The 27766-nt window shown below is 33.4% G+C and overlaps 1 protein-coding gene across 7 annotated transcripts in view; it reads left to right on the top strand.

Moving 5' to 3' along the window:
- Positions 1-27766, top strand: part of CHL1 (cell adhesion molecule L1 like) — a 213169-nt gene that overhangs the window by 120285 nt on the left and 65118 nt on the right. For 4 of the 7 annotated variants that reach the window (XM_005547632.3, XM_005547636.4, XM_005547634.4 and 1 more), the window contains exons 3-8: positions 4235-4420; positions 10516-10621; positions 12773-12960; positions 24729-24851; positions 25839-26009; positions 26936-26983. In XM_005547632.3, coding sequence (XP_005547689.3) covers positions 4330-4420; positions 10516-10621; positions 12773-12960; positions 24729-24851; positions 25839-26009; positions 26936-26983 — 727 coding nt within the window. In that variant the 5' untranslated portion in view covers positions 4235-4329. The remainder of the gene's footprint in view (positions 1-4234; positions 4421-10515; positions 10622-12772; positions 12961-24728; positions 24852-25838; positions 26010-26935; positions 26984-27766) is intronic. The other 3 variants (XM_005547635.3, XM_074033770.1, XM_074033768.1) reach the window with 1 other exon arrangement.

The raw sequence follows: 27766 nt of genomic DNA on the forward strand, positions 1-27766 counted from the left end.
GCTCCTTACTGTACATGTGGCTGGCAAAGGGAAGAGAAGATGGAACCGCCATTTTTGAGCATGATTAGCAAAACTGCCAGGGTCTATGTCTGCAGTTCTATTTTGGAGCCTGCTCTTTGTTAGAAAATGATTTGGGGGTTGTTTTTGAAGGGGTGGCCTGCCCCTCCACACCTGTGGGCGTTTCTCGTTACGTGGAACCAGAGACTTGAGAAAAGAAATGAGACACAGAGACAAAGTATAGAGAAAGAAAAAGTGGGCCCAGTGGACCGGCGCTCAGCTTACAGAGGACCCACGCCGGCACGCCAGCACCGGTCTCTCAGTTCCCTTAGTATTTATTGATAATTATCTTTACCATCTTAAAGATAAGAGAGTGGCTGGACAATAGGATCATTGTAGGGAGGAAATCAGCAGTAAGACATATGAACAAAAATCTCTGTGACATGAATAAGTTTAAAGGAAAATGCTCTGCCTTGAGATGCATATGCAAACATCTCCATAAACCTTTTAGCAGCATTGTTTCAGCCTATCACATGGGGAGAAACCTTGGACAATACCTAGCTTTCCTAGGCAGAGGTCCCTGTGGCCTTTGGCCGTGCACGTGTCCCTGGGTAGTTGAAATTAAGAGAATGGTGATGACTTTTAACCAGCAAGCTGCCTTCAGGCACTTGTTTAACAAAGACACATCCTGCACAGCCCAAAATCCATTAAACCTTGAGTCACCACAGCACATGTCTCTTGCAAGGACAAGGTTGGGGGTAGGGTCACAGATTAACAGCATCTCAAATACAGAACAAAATGGAGTCTCTTATGTCTACTTCTTTCTATACAGACACAGTAACAGGCTGATCTCTTTCTTTTCCCCACAGCTTTTCATTGAAAAGGATAACCTTACCTAGGGGACTCTGGTACCCTCACTATCTGCCTAAGTAATTTCTTCTTAACTCCTGTATCAGTATGATGTGACGTTGAGAGAGCTGTTAGGCTGGTGCAAAAGTTACTGTGGCTTTCGATGGCAAAAACCACAATAACTTTTGCACCAAGCTAAATTTTTCCTTTGAAGTGTTTGGCAGGGATGATTTATTTTTCCTAAGGAAGAGCTAAGATCGTAGGAATATTTAACCCAGTTTGCCTAGATTCATAAAAATTAATAGATTCCTTTGTGGATCTGAGTTGATATCATTAATATAAGCTATCAGACATCAGCTTCATGTGACTTAACTTCAAAAATATTTTAGTAAGAGTATAACTGGAATGTTTGTAACACAAAGAAATGATAAATGCTTCAGGTGATGGATACTCTAATTACCCTGATGTAATTATTCCACATTGTATGCCTGTATCAAAAGATCTCATGTACCCTATAAATACTATGTACTCATAGAAAGTAAAAACTTAAAAAAAATTAGTTCTTGTCTTAGTGCCAGCTCCATCCTGAGTTTCAACAATTGCTATTATATTTGAGGCCTGGCATGAGGCATTAAATGCCATTGTTTCAAGAAAGATAAATGGGAATATAATTTTATTGCTATCTTACTGTTGCAAAATGGCATTCCTAAGCAACGTACCCTTTGTGAATTCTGACAATGAAATTAAGACTGACTTTCCGTTTTCAATCTGAAAGCTATTTTGGAGCTTTCATCATCAGCTAATGGAGTCTTACTTGAAGGGGGTCACATTTAAATTTCTAATAATTTTTATGTTAGAGCCTGTGAACATACAAATTTCAGGTAAATTGAAGCTAATTCCTGCAGGAGGTAAGATCATATTTAGAATTAGTCATTATTCATATTCTGAAAAGTGATGATGTCATTATGGGAGAGAATTTCTTGGGTTAAGACCATGCACTTAAAACTATTAAAATTCAAAAAACTGGATCACCTTTACTGAATAATTAGTATCTGTAAGCTACTTTACTACAACAATTAGAGACCATTGAACTTACTGCCCTAAATCAGGAGATTAATGGAAACTGAGAGTGTTCTCACTTATTTGGCTATCTGGTTATTCTTGTTCCCTATTTCAGAGGTGAGATGATGTAAAATATTAATCTGGAAATATGATCTCCTAGTAGCATAATACTTTGGAAAGTCTTGCTCCTTACAAATAAAGGGTAACTCACAAAACACATACATAAGATGCTCTTAAAGCCATCAGCACTGAATATTAATGGAACCAAATATTAAATAATAACTAGATTGCAAGTAAAGATTGATATATAATAAACAATGACTTTAGATGACTATTATCAAACTGTTTGCAAAAAAAAAAAAAAAAAAAAAACCCAGGAAAAGGAAAATTCAAAGGACAGGGCGTTGATATTTTCCTCAACATTTTTGTATTAGTAATAGCTACATGGTTTGATGTCTCCCAACTTTGCACAAATATGTAGGGCTCACTTTTTGTAGTTAAGGCAATATTTTGCTTTTTATAATGAAAGCATTTTCTATGTTTTATTTCGTTGATTAGGATAACTCATTTCATCAGAAAAGTAGCGTCAATTAACATAGTGACACATTTGAAAATATGTGTTAAATTTACCAGTAGAAGTTAAATTACAAGCATAAGTTATTTGTTATTAGAAAATATTCTGAAGCATACAAGAGTCATTTTTCTCAATATCCATTTTACAAACAGGTCAACTGAGGTCAGGCAGAGTAGAGTAATGCCATTACTCTAATTCAGGGCAAAGATTCACAAGTGTTTTGGAGGGTGAGGGTAGTATTTTCTTTTATGATTAATATAATTTTGTTCTCAAAGTAAAACATAAACAATATTGCTGTTCCATAAGACTCCTAAAACTATAAAACAACAACGATTAGTTACTACTTTAAATTTTACCAATCTGTACATAGATTCAAAAGATGCAGGTCCATAATCTCTTAAGATGCAATTTAAGGTGAAATAATAAAGCCGAAATACTTAGAATTTAATATAAGTTTAATGGCTTTAGTATCTCTGTATTAGTTAATTTTTTCACCAGTTCTAAGTGAACATATAGAGTAATTGATTTTTAGAAAACAAAAGAAAATTACATACCTGAAAGACTAATTATCACATTTTGGCGTAAATTGTTGTATTATTACCTTCAATAATACATGATAGACAATGTACAAACAATGTTTAGACATCTGTTATCACAATGTTTCAGAAAAAAATGAAATCATAACAGAAAGTAAAAAAAAAAAAAATTGAAACCTTAATTCTTATTCTCTTTCTGTAAACTTTGGAATGAATAAATATTCTGTTTAAATGAGAAGCAACTTATGCCTTTGTCTTCTGCTGGAACCAAACTCACATTTGTAAATTTCAGTTAAAAAGGCTGGTTATTCATTTGTTCTTTATTTTTTTCTTTCCTTGATCTTGCTGGAACTATCTATCTTCTATCAGTGTGAAAACTTTGAAGATGAAAAGCTATTTCACCGGAAAAATCAATGTGTGTTTGTGATGCTTAGGAATGACTCAAATGGGAATAGATATCTAATACAAAGAACTGAGTAAAGAAGAACCACCTGTTAAATAAAATTGACTAAATGAAGTTATTCTCTTAGCCATTAACACTCGTCAGTCATATACACCATGGAATACTACACAGCCATATAAAGAACAAAACTGTGTCCTTGCAGCAACATGGATGCACCTGGAGGTCATTATTCTAAGCAAAGTAACACAGGACTAGAAAACCAAATACTGCATGTTCTCATTTAGAAGTGGAAGCTAAACACTGAATACACATGGACATAAAGATGGAAATAATAGACACTGCAGACTACTAGACGGGGGAGGGTGAGAAGGAGTAAGGATTGAAACACTACCTATCAGGTGCTATGCTCATTACCTGAGTGATGGAATCATGTATACACCAAGACTCAGTGGCACTCAATTTACCTATGTAACAAATCTGCAAAGATACCTCCTGAATCTAAAATAAAAGTTGAGAATGGAAAAGAAAAACCACTCATGTGTGTAATATGATACCTTCCAAGTAAAACTTCCTCTGACTTACAAATGTGATTTATTGGAATAGTTTGTGGTTTACAATAGAGTGTATATTCACTGTCCTTTATTTTACATAGAAAGAGGCAAAACTAATTTCATTCATGTAGAGTTATGAGAGAACAATTTCATAATGAGGAAATATACTGCCAAACCAAAAAAAAAAAGCGAATGTATTTAATTTGTTATGTTGAAATTTTAGAGTTTATGAACTAACATGCTATTCTGTTTGTTTTTTTAGTTTCCAGGTTAACTAAGGTCTCAGCTTTAAACCAAAAGTTAAGAGGAGACATTAAGATTTTCATTCTTTCTGGGTTATCTCCTTCCTGAAGAGCAATGGAGCCACGTTTAAATGGAAAAGGATTAATCATATCTCTAATTTTCTTCCTGTTAAAATTCTCAACAGCAATTGAAATACCACCCTCAGGTAAAGTTACAGCATTCAGTGCCTATTAATGGAATTTCATATTTGCATTTTGATTTTTAAGTAGAATACTTATGGATTGAGGATGTGACTTTTCTCCATATTTCTATATATTCTTTAGCAATCTGTCAAGAGAATTCATATTTATCTTTTTCATTTTGTGGGTGGCTGATATACGACTGCTGTAATTATTTTGCAACCCAGGCTTTTAGTTCCTTATGCAAACTTAGAACATAACGAGAATAATAACCTATAGATAAGTTAGTATTTTTCCATATGTCTAGGATTATCTGCAATATTACCAACAATTTCACTTTTATATACTTAGGTTACTTAATCAAGATCCAGAAATTACTGGCATTCAACCAATTACGTCAAAAAGGAATTGGATAAACTTTGTATTCTTTTTCAAAATGATTATATTTAAGAATGAAAACAATGAATTAGCAAAATAATAAGCCGTTTTACAAGTAAAAGTATAAGATGATATCAACTCTCAAAACCTACAGCATTATATAGTGTGCATTCATATTAAGAGCTTAGACAGTAGTTTGATGGAAATACATAAATATATATTCTAACACATGTTGGTAAAATGGATGCAGATTTTTAACCATTATAAATCAGTTTGAACAAGTCATGGTAATTAATAGTTAAAAAAAAATACATCAGCATCAGCAGGACATGGTGATACATGCCTGTAATCCCAGCTATTTAGGAGTCTGAGGCAGGAGGATTGCCTGAGCCCAGGAGTTCGAGACTATAGCGTGCAATGATCACACCAGTGAATAGACATTGGAGGCCAACCTGGACAATATAGTGAGACTTTGTCACAAAAAAAAAAAAAAAAAGCTAAAAAAATCTGCAAACAGAACGTATGTAATAGTATATCAAGTCTGTCGCAAGTTTTTCTTATATTACAGGCATATGGGATCTGAAAGGCCCATGAGAGGTTATTAATACATTTTTATCCATATAGTTCAGCAATAATCTCTATTGTCTCTTTTGTATATATTTTGGAGAGTTATTATATTAGAGGTATGGGTTGTTTATTAGAATCTTAGTATTGCAGGTGATATTTGTGAATCTTCTAAATTCTAGAGAAATAGCCTTGAGCTCATAAAATTTAATAAATGTTAGAAAAGTGTTGAGACTTAACTAAAACGTTGCTTTTGAAGTACTCAGACAGGCTGAATGTGAATAGAGAAGGAAACAACTCTCTGACTATACATAATATAATGTATTTAAAAACTATTCTAAAGGCCACCTTAAATTACTTGATACAGCTATTTTATATTATATACTTCTGAAAGGACTGCAATTGTAGTTCCATCCCCCCAGGTAGAAACCCCTTCTCTATTATTTTTAACAGATAAGTAAGCTCTGTTTTGACATTTCCATTTCTTAAGAAATTCCACTTTTCTGACCTACAAATATATAGACTTAAAGTCTGCTTTACATTTGGCTGAAATCTTTCAGCCTCCTCAATATATTAGATTTCATCACTGACCAGCCTTTTTGTAGAAATGCTGGTCGGGAGACTAAAGTACCTTCATCTTTAGTGAATTCTTTTGGTTTGAGTAAGCAGTAGCAGGTTAAGAGCAAGCTTCTTGGTAATCCTGTGGAAAAAGGTTAGTAATTTCACATTGTCTTCCCAATAGCAACAAAGATGCCACTGAGATTCCTGATTCAGATTCCTGACCATAATCTCTGGCATACAAATTTATTCTTCATCATTTCTTACTTTGTCGGTGGTGAAGGATATGAAATTTTGTATTAATTCCTGGCCCACATTTTTATTCTGGTTGTCTCGGTTACTTATGCATTTTCATGCTATAATGTCCTTAGACAACAATTGTTATAAAATATTAATGACATGTTTTCAGAACATCTGAATATTATTCATTTATTTCAGGGCTCTAGAGCACTCACAAGTAAATGCAACTAAGGCAGGTATCCAATTTGAATGTCAAGGAGTCTGGCATCACTATAACTGGATTAATTATAGAGGAAAGGATTTATAATGTAGAATATATATTCTTATAAACACCCAAAGGTTATTAGCTCCAATCCCCAAATAATTAGGTATTGCTGAGCCTTTACAACCTTAGGAAATTTAGGAAAGAATAATGTTCTAATAAACATGTTGTTCACAAGTTATTAGCTGATATCTAAGGGACTGTGGCCATTGTGTATCATCCCTCACCATTTATAAGTGCAATAAAATTTAAATAATATGAATTTGCAATAAGCTCAAGTCTTGCTCTACACAGAAATAGTAGTAATCAGAAACAAAGTAAATGTGAATGAAAATACAGATATTTTGCATGTTGGTTTATGAATATCCAGTAGATAAACACTGAACTTGAACTAATATCCATAAGCTGGTAAAACTCACTTATCAGATTTATTAGGCAAGAGTGAAAATTGAAAAAAAAATAGAATTAATAGAAAAAAATTTAGAATTTGGAAAGGCGTTTAGTTTTTATTCTGCTCTGGCTGTCAATGCTCAAAATGTGGTTTCCAGAATTATTGGGGCCCCAGAGATACATCCAGATGGTCTATGAGATCAACCTGTTTTTGTAATAAACCTACGATGCCATTTTTTCATTTTCATTGTATTGTCCTTTGCTCTGATGATACAAAAGTAATGGTGGCTGGGCATGGTGGCTCATGCCTGTAATTACAGGGCTTTGGGAGGCTTCAGATTAGGAGTTCAAGACTGGCCTGGTAAATGTAATGAGACCTCATCTCTAAATATATATATATATATATATATATTTTAATATATTTGTATATATATATTTATTATATATTTATATATATTATATATTTATGTATATATATATGTGTGTGTATATATATAAATAGCTGGATGTGGTGGCTCACACGTGTAGTCTTAGCTACTTGGGAGGCTGAGGCAGTAGGATCATTTGAGCCCAGGAAGTTGAAGCTGCAGTGAGCCATGATCATACCACTACATTCCAGCCTGGCATTGGCATCAAACTTTACTGGTAGTCAGACGATACTTAATGTCCATATACTCAGAGTAAAAAAACTCTCAAAACAAAGCAAAACAAAAACAGTTTTGCTTAAGATTATAATTGTTGAAGCACTTATAAATTATTAATGTTATTAATGAACTACCTTGGAATACATACTTTCTAACATTTTAGTGAACTGGGAAATAGACAGGTATAAAATAATTATGCTATGTATCAAAGTGTCTATTTTTTGACTGAATGATTGCTTGAGTCTAGCTGGACATCATCTTCACTTTAAAGTTATGACTGACAAATTACGGTTGCTCAGATAGAGGGAGGTCAGATATTTTCCTGAAAGTGAACCAAGTGAGCCCATTCACTTCAAGGTAAACAACTGACCATATGTAAGTCACTGATAAAATGTGAGTGTTCAAGAAAACATTAGAATTGTGGAGGACATGTATTGTTCACTGAAAGCTTGAGAGCTTCCCAACATTTGATACTGCTGATTAGATCAGTGGCAATTCTAATAAACTTCAATTTTTGATATTCTGTAATTAAAATCAATATTTGGAAGACACAAAACTCAGTGGAAGGGTATTTTTTCCAAATGAAAGCTGCATGATGTTACAAAATCATTTGTAGATTTAAAAAAGTAAAATGGTTTAATGTTACAGAATATGAAAAGTTGATTGATAGGGTTTAGATTCCACATTGCAATGAACGTTTAAAAAACTACCACTTGTTGAGTTTTGGTGTTCTGTCTAAAAAGAATATCTACAATCATCAGAAAAGACTATAACATTTCCCATCATTTTTAAACTACATTATCTGTGTAAGGCTGAATTTTCTTTATATCTTTGAGCAAATCAACCCTATTGCAACAGATGGAATGCAGAGGCAGATATAAGAATCCATCCGCCTTCTCAAGAAATTACAGAGATCGCCTGTAGTTCTAGCTACTCAAAAGGCTGTGGTGGGAGGATTACTTGAGCTTGGGATTTCTAGGCTGCAGTGAGCAATGATCCTACCACTGCACTCCAGCCTGGGTGAGGGAGCGAGACCCTGACTCAAAGAATTAAGAAAAAAGAAATTACAGAGATTTGCAATAATGTAAAATAATGCCATTCTTCTCACAACATTTAAAGGTTTTCATAAAATATGTGATTTATTTTAACACAGAATTATTTTAAATAAATTCATAAGTAAACATTTTGAAAGACTTTTTCAGTTTTTATTTCTATTATAGTAAATATTGTTAACTATACCCCACGTGAACGGATGTCTTGTAATTTGTAAGACTGCAAAAGGGTCCTGAGACCAATACATTTGAGAGCAATTTATCTAGGCTATATCCTTAATATTACAAATGAGAAAACAGAGAGTGGTTCAGGGCCTGGTCCAATGTCACAGGTTGTGGGGTCTCATTTGCAACTCTACTGTGGAATAGTACTTATTTGAGTTAGGCTCTGTGCCTGTCTCCAAATTGCTTTTCTCATACTTTATTTGCCAAAGTCAGGTCACTGCTGCTGAACAGTTTGCATTTCCTTATGAATCAACCCTGTCCTTTTATCAGAGATTCTAAGAACTGTACTCAAACTGGATGTCTCCTTTCGAAAAATATTGAGTGCTCATCAGCAGTAGATCTTTACACACATCATGCTCTATGTTTTATTTCAAAGCTTAATCCAAGTTGTATTTCCAGCATTAGTAAATATATTTTATAGTTGCAATTCTCAGAAATGTAATCTCGTTGCTGTACTAGGTGAGAGGCAAAACCACTTCCTACTTTTTTTTTTACTTTTATGAAAGAGTCTCACTGTCACCCAGGCTCAAGTGCAGTGTCTTGATCACACCTCACAACAGCTTCAACCTCCTGGGCTTGACATTAATCCAGCTAATTTTTACATTTTTTTGTAGGGAAGAGAGTCTCCCTATGTTACCTAGGTTGTTCCTGAACTCCTGGGCTTAAGCGACCCTTCCACCTCAGCCCCTCAAAGTGTTGGGATTACAGGTGTGAGGCACCAAGTGTGGTCCACTCCCTACTTTTTAAAATTGTGTTTGTTTGGTAGATTACTTATCAAACACTAACACAGTTTGTCACAAGATGAGAGGATATTTGAATATAAAGAATCTATTAATGCTATTATGCATTAGTTATTATTTTATAATAAAGGTTATTAGTAAGTTAAATTTTCTAAGGAAATGGAGCAAAACTCAAGCTCCCAATAGATAAGTGAGAAAAAGTTATAAAATAAAAACTTACAAATGAGGAATAAGCACTAAACAAGCCCATGAAGGAATATTTATTAACCAAAAAAAAAAAAAAAAAGAAAATTAAAATAAAGAGAATAGGGAGTTTATATTTTTCTTTGTAATAAATGCTAAACTATTTTATTATTTTGAAATGCTAGCATTCACTGGTGGGAAAAATATAGAGAACCACTGTATTTTTGTTATTTGTGTATATAGTCTGTGGTGAAATGATATTTACAATTTACCCAGAGAAATTACCATTTGTGTCCATGCCTGGAAATTTATCATAAATCAGTAATTCAATAAAGGAAAAATCTATTTACTCAAAATGCCTATTGAAATACTTTACCAGGAAAGAAAAAAATGGATAATAATCTAATAACCAGTAATAGAATTATTAAAAAATATAGCATGTCAATGGGAAGAAATAATGTAAAAGCAGTACATTAATTCTAATGTGTTTATAGAAGCATGGAAGACTACAAACAGAACTTTCAAAGTGACTGAACCAAGTAAAAATCCATATGCATGCTAACATAGATTGAATGCCAATAATTTTAATAATATATATTTTAAGTTGTGATGACATAGCAACTTTTCTTCTGCTTTAAAAATTGTTACATTATTCTGGGTTTAAATAAAATAAACATATACTGAAACATGAAATGACGGCAGTGAAGTGTATTCCTTAGAAGTAAGTACATGTTGCAAAGAGAGAGTGAGATTTATTCGGATTTTCACTTTTGTACCATCCTTTCACTTATCAGTATATAAAAGAGGTTTAAATTGTTTTCGTTATAAGTTAACCTTGCCCAGTGTTTGAATAGTGCATTTTTAAGTACATATTTTAATATTTAGTTCAACAGGTTCCAACAATCATAAAACAGTCAAAAGTCCAAGTTGCCTTTCCCTTCGATGAGTATTTTCAAATTGAATGTGAAGCTAAAGGAAATCCAGAACCAACGTGAGTATTCTTTCAAACTAAGTGATTCTTCAAATGTGCACTGTTCTTTATGCTGTTCTATACTCTTACCATCATAAACTTGTTGGACTATGAATCTACACATGATTAAAGCTAAGGGTTTACAAAAAAATAATATCCATGCAAACAGAAATAAAATTTGGTTATTTTACATATGTTCTTCTGCCAGTTGAATTTATTTTGACCATAAACTAAGGGCTGTTATTAAAATACTTAGAGTAGTCTTTGGTACAGCAGAAATACTCAACAGTCCCTTAGTCTACAAATAAATAAGGTAGCTAAAAACTAGAAGATCCTTTATTCTACTTAGTAAAATGTAGCATTTATTAAGTCAAAGTTTGTAAACATCATTCCACACATATTCATAATTATATGTCTTTAAATTTAAACATCTTATTCTGTGGATAGGTTGTTACTTGATTTTTTTTTAAGCTGTCATAGAAATATTGTCATCTCAAGTGGCAGAGTACTATTTGCATGATATACTACTATCTAGTATTATTTTATTTTATAATTAAATAATTGTTATTCTAGGTGACCATAATCACTGATGAACTTTTTTGAAATACCTCCTATTTTTGGGGAGGGAGAAGAAAATGTACATGTATTGAAGTGAGAAGGGAGAATTCCCAATATTAAAATTCTACGTGATTCTAAAATGGAAAGCAAAGCTACATACTTTTATTAATCTGCATGATTATCTTATATTCATTAAGAATATACATATTTGATGAAAACTGATGATTTTCAATTGTATCATGACTATTATTATTGCCTGATAATTTGATATTTAATAATCATTAGTGACCCATTAACATGCTAAATTATAATTATTTCTATGTTTAACTAAATGGAATATATTCAATCAATATATGTAAGTATAAATAGAATCACAATGGAATGAAGGGTAGTTTATTCAATCAGCATGAATATATTGATCAATATCATGATATATTAATATTAATTAGCTGAATTATTATGTCAAAAAGTAATACCATACACTTGTCAACAGTGAAATGTAAAACACACAGAGACATGTAAGATAAGTCAGGAGGGTAGCTGGGTAGGCCTACTCCTAATGAGAATACATGTCCATGAAGGTGTGTTATTCCTGTTGGAAGACTAATCACATAGATTAGTGTAAGAATATGGTTTCCTGAAATATACCCAAATTTACATGGGTAATTCCAATATACAATGCTGAGTACAATCTAATTGAGAAGTCATTATTTGTCTATCAGACTGATAAAGATTTAAAGAGACTTTTAATGTCGTCGTTCATAGAACTGTCACTCTAGCATACTGGGGTGGGAATTTAACTGTGTACATTTTTCTTCTAGAATATAATTTTGCAACATTTATCAAATACTATAAAAAAGTTTTTAATTATTGCTTTCTTAATCTCATTTCTAAGGAATTGGCATATTGAAATATTTGGACAAGTACCAAAGAATAAATATATAGAGTTTTTTCTTACAATATTGTTCATAAAAGGAAAGACATTGAAATGGTTAAAAGTAATTAAAATAGTAACCATATGACAGAAGATAACGTAGCTATAAAAATTGTCTTTAGTATCATTATAATAATGGAAAAATCCCGTTGGCCAAATTGTATATTCAGTGTGGTTAGAATATGTGAAAAAATTCTAAAAATACTAATAGGAAATATTATCAAATGTAATAAATATCATATTATCAAATGATAAATATTACTTAATATTTATCAAATAAATATTATCAAAAATAATAATAGCTTGTGTATTTTGGGATTTTGAGTGAGTTCTTTACACACACACATACATGAACAGAAATTATATATGTTTCTTGTAATCTCCAGAATATTAATAATAATCTTATGTTACCTTTCTAATGAAAAAATAAGCAAATAATTTTAGTTTAAAAAAGCAAAAGCTAATTTCAATTTTTATCTTCTCATTTGTCAAGCTTTTTTATGGACAGTAATATTTCTCAGATTCTTCTGAGACCCTTATTTATATCCTGTTATATTCCATTAAGTACATACTTTTTATCATAAACTGTCTTGGTTTTGTCATTTTTATGCAGTTGTTAATAAGTACTCTAAAATATGTTATTATTTTTCAGGATTATTAAGTTTAGTTTTATTTTTTAGATTTACGTGGACTAAGGATGGCAACCCTTTTCATTTCACTGACCATCGGATAATTACATCTAATAATTCAGGAACATTCAGGATCCCAAATGAGGGGCACATATCTCACTTTCAAGGGAAATACCGCTGCTTTGCTTCAAATAAACTGGGAATCGCTATGTCAGAAGAAATAGAATTTATAGTTCCAAGTAAGTGCTATAATGGGAATTTCATTTTACAAATGTTCTAGTGAAGTGTTAAATAGGAGTTATATTGGGTTCCAATGAAATAAAGCAATTATTAATTAAATCAACTTATATATGTCTTGTGTTTTATTTATAAGGAAAAATTTCCTCCAGGTTTTGACACTTAAAATTGAATGACCTTAGAAAACAACATAATTTGACTCTGTTTCAGTAATCTTATATCTAACATGGAAAAATACAATATCTGCTTTGCCTTATATGATGAGATTTAAACATATTATTAGCTAAACTTTGCTAAATTCAATGCAGTAATAGATAATCCCAAAACCTCTATGTAAACACGAAGTTATTCCTTGATAAAGCAATTTGCTGTGGGCCTGGCAACTCTTCAGGGCAACTGTTTTTCCTGCAGCCTTCTGGCTGAGCTCAGCTAATGAAGACATCATCATTCTGTGGTTGCCTCTTGTGAAACATGCCATTTTGATCAAAGAGTCTGGGTCAGGAACATGAAAAATTGTATACAGGCTCTTCAACGCTTCTGACAAGAAGTTACACAGGCAAACTCCTTACTCATGTTTTGTTAGGTGGGGCAAAGCAAGTTGCATAGTCCCACCTAACATCAATAATGATGCTCATTAGGAGAGGAGAACCAACTATTGCTAATGTTAACCATAAATAAAAATTATGTAAAACTGCAAGACACTTTGCTATTAGTGGTGTATTTATCAGTAATTGTTCCCTGAGGTAGTGTACTTTATTGGTAGCTTCTTTGCCCTATGTTCATGGGATATCCATGACCACCTTTTATATTTGATCATGTTTTCTCACTGTTCTTAAGATATCCACCATTACCCAATTTTAGCCAAAGCTTTTATAGGGTAAATTGTTAGTATAAAACTGTCAGCCAGATTCTATTAGGAAGTTCTTCTTTTAGAGTCCTAGACATGAAAGTATTTCAAAGAAAGTTCTAGGACTTGCAAAATATGAACATTTGTTTCTGGGGGTTCAGAATGCCCACAAACTTCAGAAAAACAAATGATGAAGAATCTTTAACCCAAAAATTCAGGGGGGGCATTGTATTAAAATTATCCTAAAGTCCTTATATAATTCTAGAGGAAGGAATATAGGTCAAATTTAGACTCAGAAATAAGGCGTGCATCGTAAAACTTATAGAGTATTTATCCTAAAATTATAGGAAAAAAGTATTATCACATTATGTGGTTGATGGGGGCGGGGGAAAAAAATAAAGGAGAGAAAATAATGTGAGAAAGCGGAAAGAAAAAGATAGAAATAAATTCAAATATATCACAAATCAAAGATAAAAGTAAATAGAATAAATGCTTTGAGTTAAAAAAAAGCTATAAACTTTTTACAACACATCTATCTAAACCATAAGGATACAGAATTGTTGAAATGAAAAGATGGAAAAGATATCCCAGATAAATGCTTTCCAAATGAAGGTAGGTATGACCATATTATTATCAGTCATAACAGATTTTATTTGTAAAAGCCTTCATGGAAATTAATTTACTAGACATATGTAATATTAAAATGCATGAAGCAAAAATAGAACTACAAACAGAAATAGATAAATTCATAATAATGAGATTTTAACATATCTTCTTCATTATTTGCTAACTCAAGCAGAGAAAAACATCAGTAAGCACATAGAAGATTTAAAAGTACAATCACAAGCTCCATCTAATGAAAGCATATAGGATATTGTAACTAAAACAGCAAAATGAGTTTTTTCATACACACAAGGTAAAAGGTTATATTTGATGATGTATTTGGTCTATGAGGAAAACATCAAAATGCAATTAACTTAGAAATCAATAATAAATAGAAAACTTAAAAAACTTCTATCTTTGAAAACTAATAAATATATTCCTAAGTGAGTCGCAGGTCAAGTACCAAATGGTAAGGAAAATAGAATATATTTTGAAGTGATGACAGTAAAAATGCTACATAAGAAAACATGTTTGATGCAGTGAAAGCATTATTTAGAGGGATCTTTATCATTTTAAATACATATTAGAAAAATATAAAGTATGAAAATTAATGATCTTAGCTTATTAGGTAACATAATTTTAGGATAAAAATGAATTAGTTAATTTAAGGCAACAGAATAAACTACAGTGAAGGGAGAAAATAGTATAAAAGCAGAAAATAAATTCAATAAAGTGGTATGTAATTTTTGTAGTGAAAGTATCCATATTTATTAAAAAACATTAAAAAGATCTAGATAAATACAAAATAAGTAAGCTATTTCTATTTATTGGAAGAACCAATACAGTTAAAATGCTTATTCTTGATGTGTTGATATATAGAAGAATTGAAATCAGAACGCCTATAGTTTGGTTTTTATTTCTCTGTTTGTGGAATGTGACCAGCTGATTCAAAAATATATTTGAGGAGCAAAGGGCAAAATTTGGTAGAAATTCTTAAAGAATAACAAGTCATAAGGACTTCTTCTTTTCAGAAATCAAGATTCAGCATAACACTTTAGAAATTAAGCAATTATGGCTTTGTGCAGGGTTAGACAAATCAGAATAGCATAGTAAACCCAGAAACAAACCCTCACATATGTAAAATCAGTTGAGGGAGTTAGCATGTTAGCATGGATTTCTCTCTCTCTCTCTCTCTCTCTCTCTCTCTCTCTCTCTCTCCCCCTCTCTCTCTCCCGCTCTCTTTACTTTGAACTAAACATTGTGGAACAATTGATAATTCACACAGAGAAACATTTATATGGACTTGTACCTGTATCATATAAAAAATCATTCAGAGTGGATAAAAGCCTGAACAATGAAAGGAAAAAACGTTTTAGAAAGTTAGACAATTCAAACAATATATTTATCATCAGGGTCATAAATACAGAGAAAGATTTTTTTTTCTTTCTTCTTTTCTTTCTGGCTTGTTTGTTTTTGACAGGAACTCACTCTCTCCAGGTCAGGCTGGAGTGCGGTGATGCAGTCATGGCTTCATGGCTTGAACTCCTAGGTTCAAGTGATCCTCCCATCTCAGTCTTCTGAGTAACTAGGACTACAGGAAAGTGCTACCGTGCCTGGCCAATTTTTGTTTTTATATTTTTTTGTAGAGATGGGGTCTCACTATGTTGCCCAGGGTGGTCTTGAACTCCTAGCGTCAAGCAATCTTCCTGTCTCAGTGTCCCAAAGTGCTGAGATTTACAGGCATGAGCCACCATGCCCAGCGTGGGGTGATTTCTTTAGTCATATTAAAGCCTCATGAAGGAAATCATTAAGAATATGTTCTCCTACGTTTTATTTTAGATCCTTCTTTTATCGAAAGATTCTAGGAAGAAAGTAAAAACAAAAATAAGCCACAACTCAAAAAAATATTGACAATGCATATAACTAAACATAGTATGTATTCATAAATAATTTTACAAATCTTTAGAAAAAATAAAAATGACGAAGTGGCAGCATATATAAACTTGAACCTCAGACTGGAAGGCCAATAAAAATGTGAAAATGTGTTCAACATCATTAGTTACCAGAAATAGACCTATTGTAACCCTAGTGATAAAAGCACTTGATTCTACCCAATTAGGAAATATCAGAAAATCTGAGAATAAAAATTTTAGGTTGCAATATACAGCCAAGAGAATACTTATCCACTACCGATGACAGTCCAGTTTACTGCTTGATCTTTGGAAAACGTTTTGTAATCCCTTCCTTAGTTGAAGATGCTCTTACTTATGACCCAATAACTCCATTCCCTCGCTCATGTGCATGTGCCTCTTGTCCATATATACCAGGAAGATTTGTGGTCACATTGTTTGGATTTAAACATATGCTGGAAAAAAATACAACAGGCCACTCAAAGTAGAATGGATCAATGCATTGTGCTCTATTCATATCAAAAATACTACACAATAGTGAAAAAAACGTCAAGAATATGTCGAGCAATAAAAGTAAATCTTGGAGAAAGTGAAATACGTAAACGAGGCTGGCGGATCACGAGGTCAGCAGATCGAGACCATCCTGGCTAACACAGTGAAACCCCGTCTCTACTAAAAAATACAAAAAATTAGCCGGGCGTGGTGGCGGGCACCTGTAGTCCCAGCTAATCGGGAGACTGAGGCAGGAGAATGGTGTGAACCCAGGAGGCGGAGCTTGCAGTGAGCCGAGATGGCGCCACTGCACTCTAGCCTGGGCGACTGAGCAAGACTCCATCTCAAAAAAAAAAAAAAAAAAGAAAGAAAGAAATACGTAAAACTGACTACAATTTTGACTGAAATAATTTTATGGTAAAATTATAATGAAAAATAAGAGAATGGTAAAAACAATATTCCTGACAGTAGTTGCCTGCAATGGAAGTGAAAATCAGAAAATGGAAGTGGGGGTTCAGACCAGCACCAGACAAAAAGGTGATGATGATATTCCTATTTTGTAAAATGGGTAGTCAGTGAATGGATTTCCATTGTATTTCTTTCTTTGTGTTTTTTACATTTATTCTATAAACAATCATTTTACATTCTTAAAATGAGTAAGCGTGAAGCATCCTGATTTGTCTCAAGTGGACATTTCTGAGTTACTGAGATATTTTAGCATCAGAGCAGTGACATATCAACCTGGAAATTGTCCTCAGGAGTTTGGATTTGAATTGACAATAAATAGAAAATGTCCATGAATCCTGGATTAGAAAGTATTGTCATGAAAATTGTGGTTGATAATAGTGAAACTACATATTACATTTATATAGTTAACTGAAATAAGTTAAGACCAGAGAAAGAGACAGATTAAACATCTGTTGTAGGAGGCAAGTCATGAGGGTGATTCCTAACCTAAATTCTAGTGGTTGCTATGGAGACACAAAAGAAAAGGAAGCAGCTAGATCTATTGCAAAGAAAAGAATGGCAGGATTTGGTTTAAGATTCTGCAATTAAAGAATTTCAATTTTTTTCTGTCATTATCTAGGCAGACCAAGTGAAGACATGAACAATATAAGGATAATTCTGACCAGAATATGAGTATTGTATTAAGAGATGGGAGTTGGATCTGAGCTACGTTGTTGGATAATTGCTCTTTTTTTTTTTCTTTGCTGCTGCTGCAGAAAAGAGCAAAATAAATTAGGTTTCTTATGCATCATTTCCAGCCTCTCCAGAAATTACTTCATCATCTGACAGCTTTCTGCAACCATCTATATATTGAATAGTAACCCAACCCAATCCTTAGGAGTTTATAAATCAGAGACAATTTAAAGCTTCCTACAATCTTTAATCGATTATTCTCTTAAACTGTAGAGAATTGGTTCTTCTCATATATTGATAGAAACTTTGTGATTCAAATGTTAGAGTTTCTACTTCTCAATCTCCTGTTAACAAACAGAAACCTTTGTATACAACGTTGAGTTTTCTATTTTTAACAACATTGCAGTTAAGTTTGCTAGGGAAAGAGTGAAAGAAAAAACAACAACCACCACCAAAGAAACAGAATGTACCATTTTTATATACCTAAAAAATTATTTAACTAAATGTGTTATCCAAGACATGGCATAGGGATTTTGTCAGTGAATTATTCAACAATCATCCTGAAACTCCCATAATACACCAGCCACTTTCTAGTAATTTGGGATCTAACAGTGAATAAAAACAAAGACTGTCCTCCAGAAATGTACATCCTGTGCATGCATATGGTGATTGGATCTTGAAAAGAAGGGAGCTACTCTCTTGCCTTCATTATCCAACTATCAATAAGGTTAAAATGATAATAGAAATTATCCTAATTTGACTGTTGAATACTACTCACCCTTCAGTGCACAAATCAGATTTCTCCACTTAGCATTACTGGCCTAATCCAGCCTAGATTATTTTTTTCTTTTTTCTGAGTTTTTAAACAACTTTTTTGTTTGTTTGTTTGTTTGTTTTTGTTTTGAGACAGGATCTTGCTCTGTTGCCCAGGCTAGAGTGCAGTGGTACAAACACGGCTCACTGCAGCCTCATCCTCTTGAACTCGAGCGATCCTCCCACCTAAGCCTCCCCAGTAGCTGGGACTACAGGCATGTACCACCATGCCCAGCTATAAACAACTTTTTTGAAGTATAATTTACATGTCATAAATTTTACTTGTTTTAAGTGTATAATTAATACTTTTTATACATTATTTATTTATTTATCTTACAGATGGGGTCTTGCTATGTTGCCCACACTGGTCTCAAACTCCTGGGCTTAGGTGATCCTCCTGCTTCAGCCTCCTGAATAGCTGGGATTATTGGCACATGTCACTATGCTCGGCCAATGACTTTTTAGCAATTTTTTTTTAGTGAAATATCATTATAGTCTAGTATTAACACTTTTCCATCACCACAAAAAGATTTCTTGTGCCCATTTGCAGTCACTCTCTGTTCCCACCTCCAGGCCTGAGGCAACCACCAATCAACTTTCTGCCTCTTTAAATGTCCAGAAATGGACATTTCATATAAGTGGAATCATGTATATGGTGTTTTTCATATGTCTTCTTTCACTTAGCATGTTTTGGAGGTTCATCCCTGTTGTAGCATATATCAGTAGTTTGTTCCTCTATATTGCTGAACAGTATTTCACTACGTGGATATCATTTACTGTTAATCCATCCACCAGTTGATGAACGTTTGAATTATTTCCATTTTTGGCTATTATAAATAGTCATGCTGCAAATTCTCTGGGGTTATTAAAACATTTAGTTGTGTACTGTTTGGGACAGTCTATCAATTGTCATATGTATTAATTAGGATCCTTAAGAAAGAGAAAATATACCAGACTATCATATCCTTCCTGTTCTGCATTGCCTCGTAGATGTCACAAGAATGCATACACTACTTTATTTGATTGATTTATTGGTTGATAGGCTGAAGAATAAAAGAATGAATAAAAGTAACAATGCAATTTGCACATCCTATTAAAATAGTCTAAGAAATGGCCAAAAAGGATGAAATCTTCTGTATAATAATTTAATGAAAACTAATTAGAAATATTCATGTGTTAGGTTTCTACATTTGTGTTAACATAACTTCCTCAGATTCCTCAGGACAATTTCCGAAAGATAAACTCTGTCTTTTTACTGTCCTGATTTTGGAGTGGGAGTGTAGGAAACCTGGGTGTTGTAGCCTATGCTAAATTCTCCTACTATTAAGTGCAAACCAGCAAAAACAGATCAATTTGTTCAATTAAGGGTGCAACGTTGAATTCTAAAGCTTTAATTAAGTTTGAGGATTTTACTCTGATTCACCAAAGTATGTGAATGCCTGGAATGAAATGGGCTGGATTGGGTGTCCTTCCTTAGCATGAATTCATTATGAGCTCATGGACTGAAAGCCAGTGTTATTTCTCTGTAGTCCTAAGTGGATTAATGGGGTACTCTGCAGGAAATGGGAATCAATTAAATCTCTTTACTGACGGAAACTGGAGTTAGGGGTGATAAAGTATGTGCACTCAGTAGCATGCATTTGTGACAATGATGGCAGACTGTGAGCAATTTGCCAAGCATCTTTAAGTGAAATGTATGGCACTCGAAAGCTCACCAGGCCAGTCCTATAAACAGAGTGCCAAGTCAAAATAGATAAAGCTTTTTGGTATGGGAAGATTCATCCAATGATAGAAAAAGGGGAAATAATTCAATAAGCAAATCATAGGTTCTACATGAAAAGCACAGCATTTTCTTCCCTCTGTCCTTCCATCTCCTCTGAAAATGTTACTTCAAATAATTACACAAAATCACAGAAGCTGTTAAGATGCAGGCTATAGAGAAAATCAGGAGCAGCAGCAGAAGAAAATTCTGTTCCTTTGCCCACCTTGTCTCTATGCATTTGGCTGTACCATGCAAAGTGAAAATATTTGAGGAGTAGCCAACATGTATTGAATAATTATTAAGTGCTTGGTCCTATTTTAATCGATTCATGTGAAATATTTAAATTTCAACATAAATCAAATGAGTTAGGTGTTATTACATTTCCCATTTATGAATGAGGACACTGAAACCTATTAAGTAGCACATTCAAAGATCATGTAGGAAGAGATGAAGCCAGGACTCAGGCCCAAGCAGCTAACTTCAGTGTTTATGGATAACGTGATGCCACATGGTGTTGTCTATACTTTGATGACTCAGGTAACACATCCTATAGATCAGCAAAAAGGCATTGTACTTCTTTGTTGAAAATACCTTGATACTAGATTACAGTATCATCTAGAAATAGGAAAATATAAGGAAACCTTCTATTTTATTCCTTGAGTGCCAGAGAAAGATAATCTGTAGTGTTGCATAACATGGTAGCGGTTAAGAGGCCAGCGATTTTTTTTTGTTTTTTTTTTTCATCAAAATGATTAATTAGCGTGAATTGTTTTTAGTTAAAGTTCCCTGATGCCATTTCACTACTACTCTTCACTATTAGGCATGTTGGCATGATGGGATTACACAGCTTAGGTTTTATTATATTCCTACCCTTAAGAAGCTTCTACCCTGGTGAGGCGTTTGAGGAGTCTAGAGAGATGAATTCAAAGGATTCTAAGACGCCAAAGGAAAACAAAATGAGATACAGAAAGGTGAAGATATTGGTCTGAATCTTTGTAACCAGTTAGTTTTCTAGTGCCTGCGCTAGAACCTAGTTTATGCTACAGGATATTCTATAGATATAAATTCTCTTTTCAGAAGACTTCTTTATTTCAGGAATGTTATTTTTTTTTTATATATTACACTGAAATAATTGTGATGATGAGTTTTCAAAACTCATTGACAGCACCTGAAGACTTAGAGCTCCTGCAAATTTTGTATTTGCAGGTTGGTTTTGCCTTGATAGTTCTGGTAATAAGATTCACGTGCAGCTAACTTGTCTGTAGGAAAGTTTTTCCATGACAGATTTTAACTGGGAAAGTTTTCAAAAACCTACATGTGAATATATTTGAATGTCACTTATACCCCTGGTGTTAGTTGTTGCTAGAAATCTGTCCATGACACTGAATAATAAATGTGAAAGCCTCATTGAGAAGAGTGAAGAGATACATGCTGTGATGTGCTTGCTTTGCTTTGCTGATGCAAATAAATTAATAGTGGCATTAGATAGAAAGGAAATTGATCTCATCTAGACTTGGTTACAATGGGATTTCCAAACATTCTTGAAGTTCTGCTTAGCTAGACTGTTATTTGCAAGTTGATTCTGATCCCTTTGCAGAGAGGCCATTGAGGATCAAGTCCCGTCTTGTTGAACCAAAGTTAAATGATTTTTGGTTTTGGTGTTGATGAAGTACCCATGTGAAATATATTGGCAAGATAAAGGAGTGTAGTCACCTCATGTACAGAAAAAATTACTGTTTTTAATTTACTTTTAAAAAGTATTACATTTGTCCAAACTCAACAATGCTAATGTTTATCACGAGATAAACACAGTAAATGCCACTGGTTGGAGTTATTTTTAAATGGAGCCATTTCTTTATTTGAATTGAAGTTAACTTCATGTCTGCTGTTGTGTTATAGTAATTAAATTTCGCATTTATCTGTGAATGTTAAAATTTTCACTTTTTATCATGCCATCAAACTCACTAAATAGTTTCAAAGTCAAAGGATAAGACATAAAAAATCCTGAAAAAGTAATGCCATTTATATCTCTTCTAAAACCTTAAATTTATTGATGTATAAGTATGCATCCCTGTTTTCCAGTATTAATTTTGTGTTTAGTTGAAAGCTGTTCTGAAGATTTATGGCATGTGATAACAGTTTTGGTAGAGTTCTAAATTTTCTTTTCTTTTTTATTGTTGGTGCCTTAGAAGCCAGTTGAATTACAAATTTACATTTTCAGAATTAGAATTGTATAATCTAGATTTATTTAATGCAAGGATGCTAATGCTTCACTGGCAGTATTATCTGTTCGAATTGCGAGATTTTTTTGTATGCTCTCAGGGAGCAGCTCTCCAATTAGGGATTTATACATCTTATTAATTAATTACTTTACAATAGATATTATCCAGTGAACTGTGTATTCATATTAGGCACTGTATAGTTTGCTTGTTATCGAAGTGGATTACATGCCCTTTCCATTTTCTAATCCATATTTTATTTCCTCTGCCGCCAAGATCTTGTATCTGAGTATAGATTCACCAACTACCCAGCAGCACCAATAACTTCAATGCCAGTGTTTACTGGGCTTCAGATATAGCGAATAAAACTAAACAAGTGGTTTGAATTTGGAGATTTGGGTACACAAACGTTTTGTATATTACTATGCCTTATATATATAAGGTGTACTTTCTGCAAAATGTTTTCCATAACATTTGCTGTCAATCAAAGCCAAGGCTTTACCAAATAGATAGCATGATATTTTATCTACAAGCTCTTAATGTAGTGAATATACTAAACACACATTCCTGCTGTTTGAGGGAAATTTCATGCTACCTATAGCAAAAATGTGATTCAAAGATGGATGCTATTTCAAAAATGTTTCCAGAGACTTTCTAAAAGAAATCTCATGGAATGAGAATGAGTTGAGCAAGAGGAAATCCACTAAAAGACTATCACATGGCTGAATGTATAAAGAGAACCAAAGTCTGCCTTCCGAAATTGCAAAGGCAGTGTAATAACCACACCGCCCCCTGCAATGTTAAGCCTTGAAAGGTCCTTGAATTTAGACAAAAAGCAATTCACTGTAACCAGCTGGTGCATCAATAAGAGAAATGTCAGCAAATTCCCTCAACCTCTAAAGGCGTGGATGGGGGTTAAGGGGCTATAGGACAAATATATAGGAAGTGCACAAAGCTTCTCAATAAGAAAATTTACGGTAAATTAGTAAACCTTTAGATTTCCAAGAACAATGAAAATTGGCTGTGAATCATAATTTAAGAATGAAATAAACAAATAGAATACCTTCTAATGAATTCCATCAAGTCGGGACTGTTATAAACACCTTCCTAAGATCCTTCTCCTCCACAAGAGACTGTGTAATTCTATAATAGAAATTTCCCCAACAAAAGTTGAAAGACATCAATGTAATGCTCAGGAAGAATACATTTTGAATATCCTTATAAAATCAATACTTCCATAAAAATATGACACTTTGGTGTCAGATTTCAAATTCTGCACAATTCTGACTTATATTCTTATTATAACTGCATTGCTCTTTTAAGAAATTGACTCCAGTGTGGGGAGGAAACAATAGGCTGAAATATTTACAAGTCTTATTTCCTACATCAATTCCATTTCATTTAAATTTTTATTTACTGGGAGTAATTTCAATGCGGATGGCTCTTTTTGCAACTTAAAGTGGTCAAATTTGGCTTTTCATTGTATTCACCATTTTCTCCATATGGGCTTAGAAGTTTTTGTTTGGTGTGGTTAATGCACTGAATGGAATATTTGCCAATTACATTCAAGGCCTTCCCAATAAAGCGAGAGTTAGAGGTATGTAACTGCTCAAAGTGAAATCAGTGTTTGGAGAAAAAGATTTAACATCTATCAAAGCTAAAGCAAGAAAATCCTGTGACTCTGGGTTTATATCTCTGCCCAGAGAAATATGCACAAGTATGTTATTGCCTTATTGTTATCACATAACAAAAATATTATTGTCTGGGGTTTCAAAATGCAGAAGTATTTTTAAAGTTATGTAAAGATGCACACCAGTTTCTTAATAGTATTTATCTCTGCAGGGGAGATGTAAGAACCAGGATCTGTAGCATATAATTTATTAAAATTGCCCAATTTTGAAAAAAAAGAGAATGCATTAAGATATTTGTTGTTATAGTCAAAGTTAATTTTAAAATAACACATTGAAATGATTTTTTACACCAGGTGTTCCAAAATTCCCCAAAGAAAAAATTGACCCTCTTGAAGTGGAGGAGGGAGATCCAATTGTCCTCCCATGCAATCCTCCCAAAGGCCTCCCACCTTTACATATTTATTGGATGAATATTGGTAAGTAATGCTCTGTTCCATCAAAAAAGGGGGATATTTTAATTCTATCCATCGTATCAATAACATGATGAATCCAAAGACTAAATAAAAATAAAGATCTCTTTTTTTTTTTTTCATATTTGAAGAGGAGATGCTACTAATATTATAAGGTTTGTCTATGAAAGACAATACTTTCTATATTTCAAACAGTGCACTTACCTTTGGAATATAGATCATGTGAAAGCTGAGGATGGCATGGGTTTGTGTTGCTAGCTTCATCTTTCTATTTTAGTAATGCTCTACCTGCTAATTGCAGTCACCTACTGATAAATTAGTATTAACTTTTTTGCTTAATTTTCTAAAAGGTTTGCTGACTCCGATCTGAAATTCTAGCTTTGTAAAGTCCACTTCTAGTATATGCCTTAGCAATGCTCTCTACATGTTTTCTCACTGTGAACCATAGAGAAAAATGCTATTTGTACAGCACTGAGAAGAAAGCAAATGAAGCTACTCTTAGGTACAGCCAATTGTTCCAGACGTCAGTTCCCCTAGAACCTTCCAGGCTGCAACCAGAACAGGTAGATTAATATCACAGATAAAACTTTTGGAGAGCTTTTTGTTTTTTATTTTTAAGTCATGTTTTAAATAAACGTGATTCTCAGAAAATAATTAGGGCATTGTCCGCATTGACCAGTTTTCAGTTAAGCCAATTCAGATTCATAGAGCAGAGGTAGAGACCGAGATGATAAACAGTTTACCACTGTTTGTCTACTAGCGGCCTTCTTTGGTTAATGGTAAAAAGCATGCTCTCAAGGGTTTTCCTGCTGTTTTTGTTTTGTTTTGTTTTCCTTTTTGCTCATTGTTCCTGTAGTAAGACCAGACTTGACAGGAATTAAAGAGCAAACAGGAAAAATCAAATGAAATAATAATATAAAAGAAAATGAAAAAGGAAGATGAAGCACAATAAGGGACAATTGCCCTTTTCAATGGCAAGATATCTCTTTTCAGAATTAGAACACATCGAACAAGATGAAAGAGTATACATGAGCCAAAAAGGAGATCTATACTTCGCAAACGTGGAAGAAAAAGACAGTCGCAATGATTACTGTTGCTTTGCTGCATTTCCAAGATTAAGGACTATTGTACAGAAAATGCCAATGAAACTAACAGTTAACAGTTGTAAGTCCAAATAATTTATTGTTTCTTCATGTATGCTGAATGCAAATGTGTCTGTAATTTCCTTCTGGCTGAAGCCGTTTAAATCTGGGTTGATATTTCCCGCCATTGTTCAGTTCAACTCTAGAGACTTCATCCAGATGAAATAGACATCTGCAGCTGCAGATTCACAGTAGCTCTGTCTCTCACAGCCAGGAAATCAAATCTCAATTCACAGGACAAATGTATTTCATCTGACGTCTGCAGGATCTTGTCATTTTCAGTGGGTGAAATATACAATGAAATTCCAGGGTTTTCTAAGCAAATCTTGGGCATTGATTCACTGTGATCTTGGATAAACTGGCAGACTGAAAATTGGGGAGAAAACAACAGAGGCAAAAAAAAAAAAAAAAAGGAAATTTTTATCACCAAATTGGCAAACTTACTTGAATTGCTCCTTTCCCTACTTGATTCTGCAGATGCCAGCCTGGGTTCCCAAATGGGAAAAGTAATTAGAGGGAGGAAGAACCGTCAGATTCAAAGGGAAGAAATAATCCACAACAGTTTACTGACTGAATAATTGGCCCTGGTATAGTCGAAAGTTGGCATTACCATTTCATTGTTTAATTTGGTCCGTGATTTTTTTCATTTTTATGTGTAGATACGCCATGCCAGGGCTTCACTATAACGTTCTTCTAGTAGCCTCAGTTCTCTTTATTGGAGCTATGACTTGAATTTTCTCCACTTGGGTTCATCTGTGGTAATTCAAGATTAAACTCACTATAATTATTTTCTATGTAAAACTATATTCCCAAAGGCAATGTTCTAGTGAAGCATGGTTCTACACCATTTTGTAATTTTTCTAAGACAAAAATATGACTTTTCATTCTTTATTGATACCAGCATCCACCATTATGTTTGTGTTTTTTCCTTCCATTTTTTTATTTCAGTAAAGCATGCTAATGACTCAAGTTCATCCACAGAAATTGGTTCCAAGGGTAAGTTGAACCCATGTGGAGTGTTGACTTTTGTTTATAGCTCATTGTCATTTCAGATTTTGAATTTTTTCTTTAATATCCTCTTAAGTTTATTACAATACTGTTATTAAGAAAAACATCTTAACTTAGAGGGTTCTATTGTCCCCCATTCCCTCTTAAATATATGCAAAGGGAGTGATTTTTATAAATATATAACTATATAAATATAATGAAATATACATAATGCATTGAATAGATAGAGATATTTAATGGAGTAATTATTTTGGGTCTCCTAAAATGTCTCTTATATAAGGTTGATACTTTTGCTGAAAGAAAAGAAAAGAAATGGTTAAGTGTCAAAGGAAGTAGAGAAAACACTGAGTTTAAGAAAGTTAAGTGGATTTTTTCCTTGCAAGCCTTCTTGAAATATTTGGCATGCAACTGTACATTGTGACTTTCTGAGAAAAAACCAGTTTGTAGCATTTTTCAAGCTCATGTGTCTATGTGATCTTTTTATTTAATTCTTTCCCCCATAGAATGTCTACCAGAACTTGTCTTCTATGGAAAATGCCTGAATAAATCTGAGTTGTATAGCAGGCGAGTTCTCTATAATGAGAAGAGTCATTTACATAATTGCAGCAAATATTCTCTATAAAATGTGGACCAGTGATAACTTAGATATCTTATATCCTTGCAACTTCAGTGGAGCAGGATGTAAGCTCCTTTTGAAGAACCGTTAGTTTTTAGGTGGACTGATTCATCCCCAACATCATTTCCTTTGAGATTAATAGCTCAAACATATAT

This window comes from Macaca fascicularis, chromosome 2 (assembly GCF_037993035.2).
Source record: "Macaca fascicularis isolate 582-1 chromosome 2, T2T-MFA8v1.1".
NCBI lineage: Eukaryota > Metazoa > Chordata > Mammalia > Primates > Cercopithecidae > Macaca > Macaca fascicularis.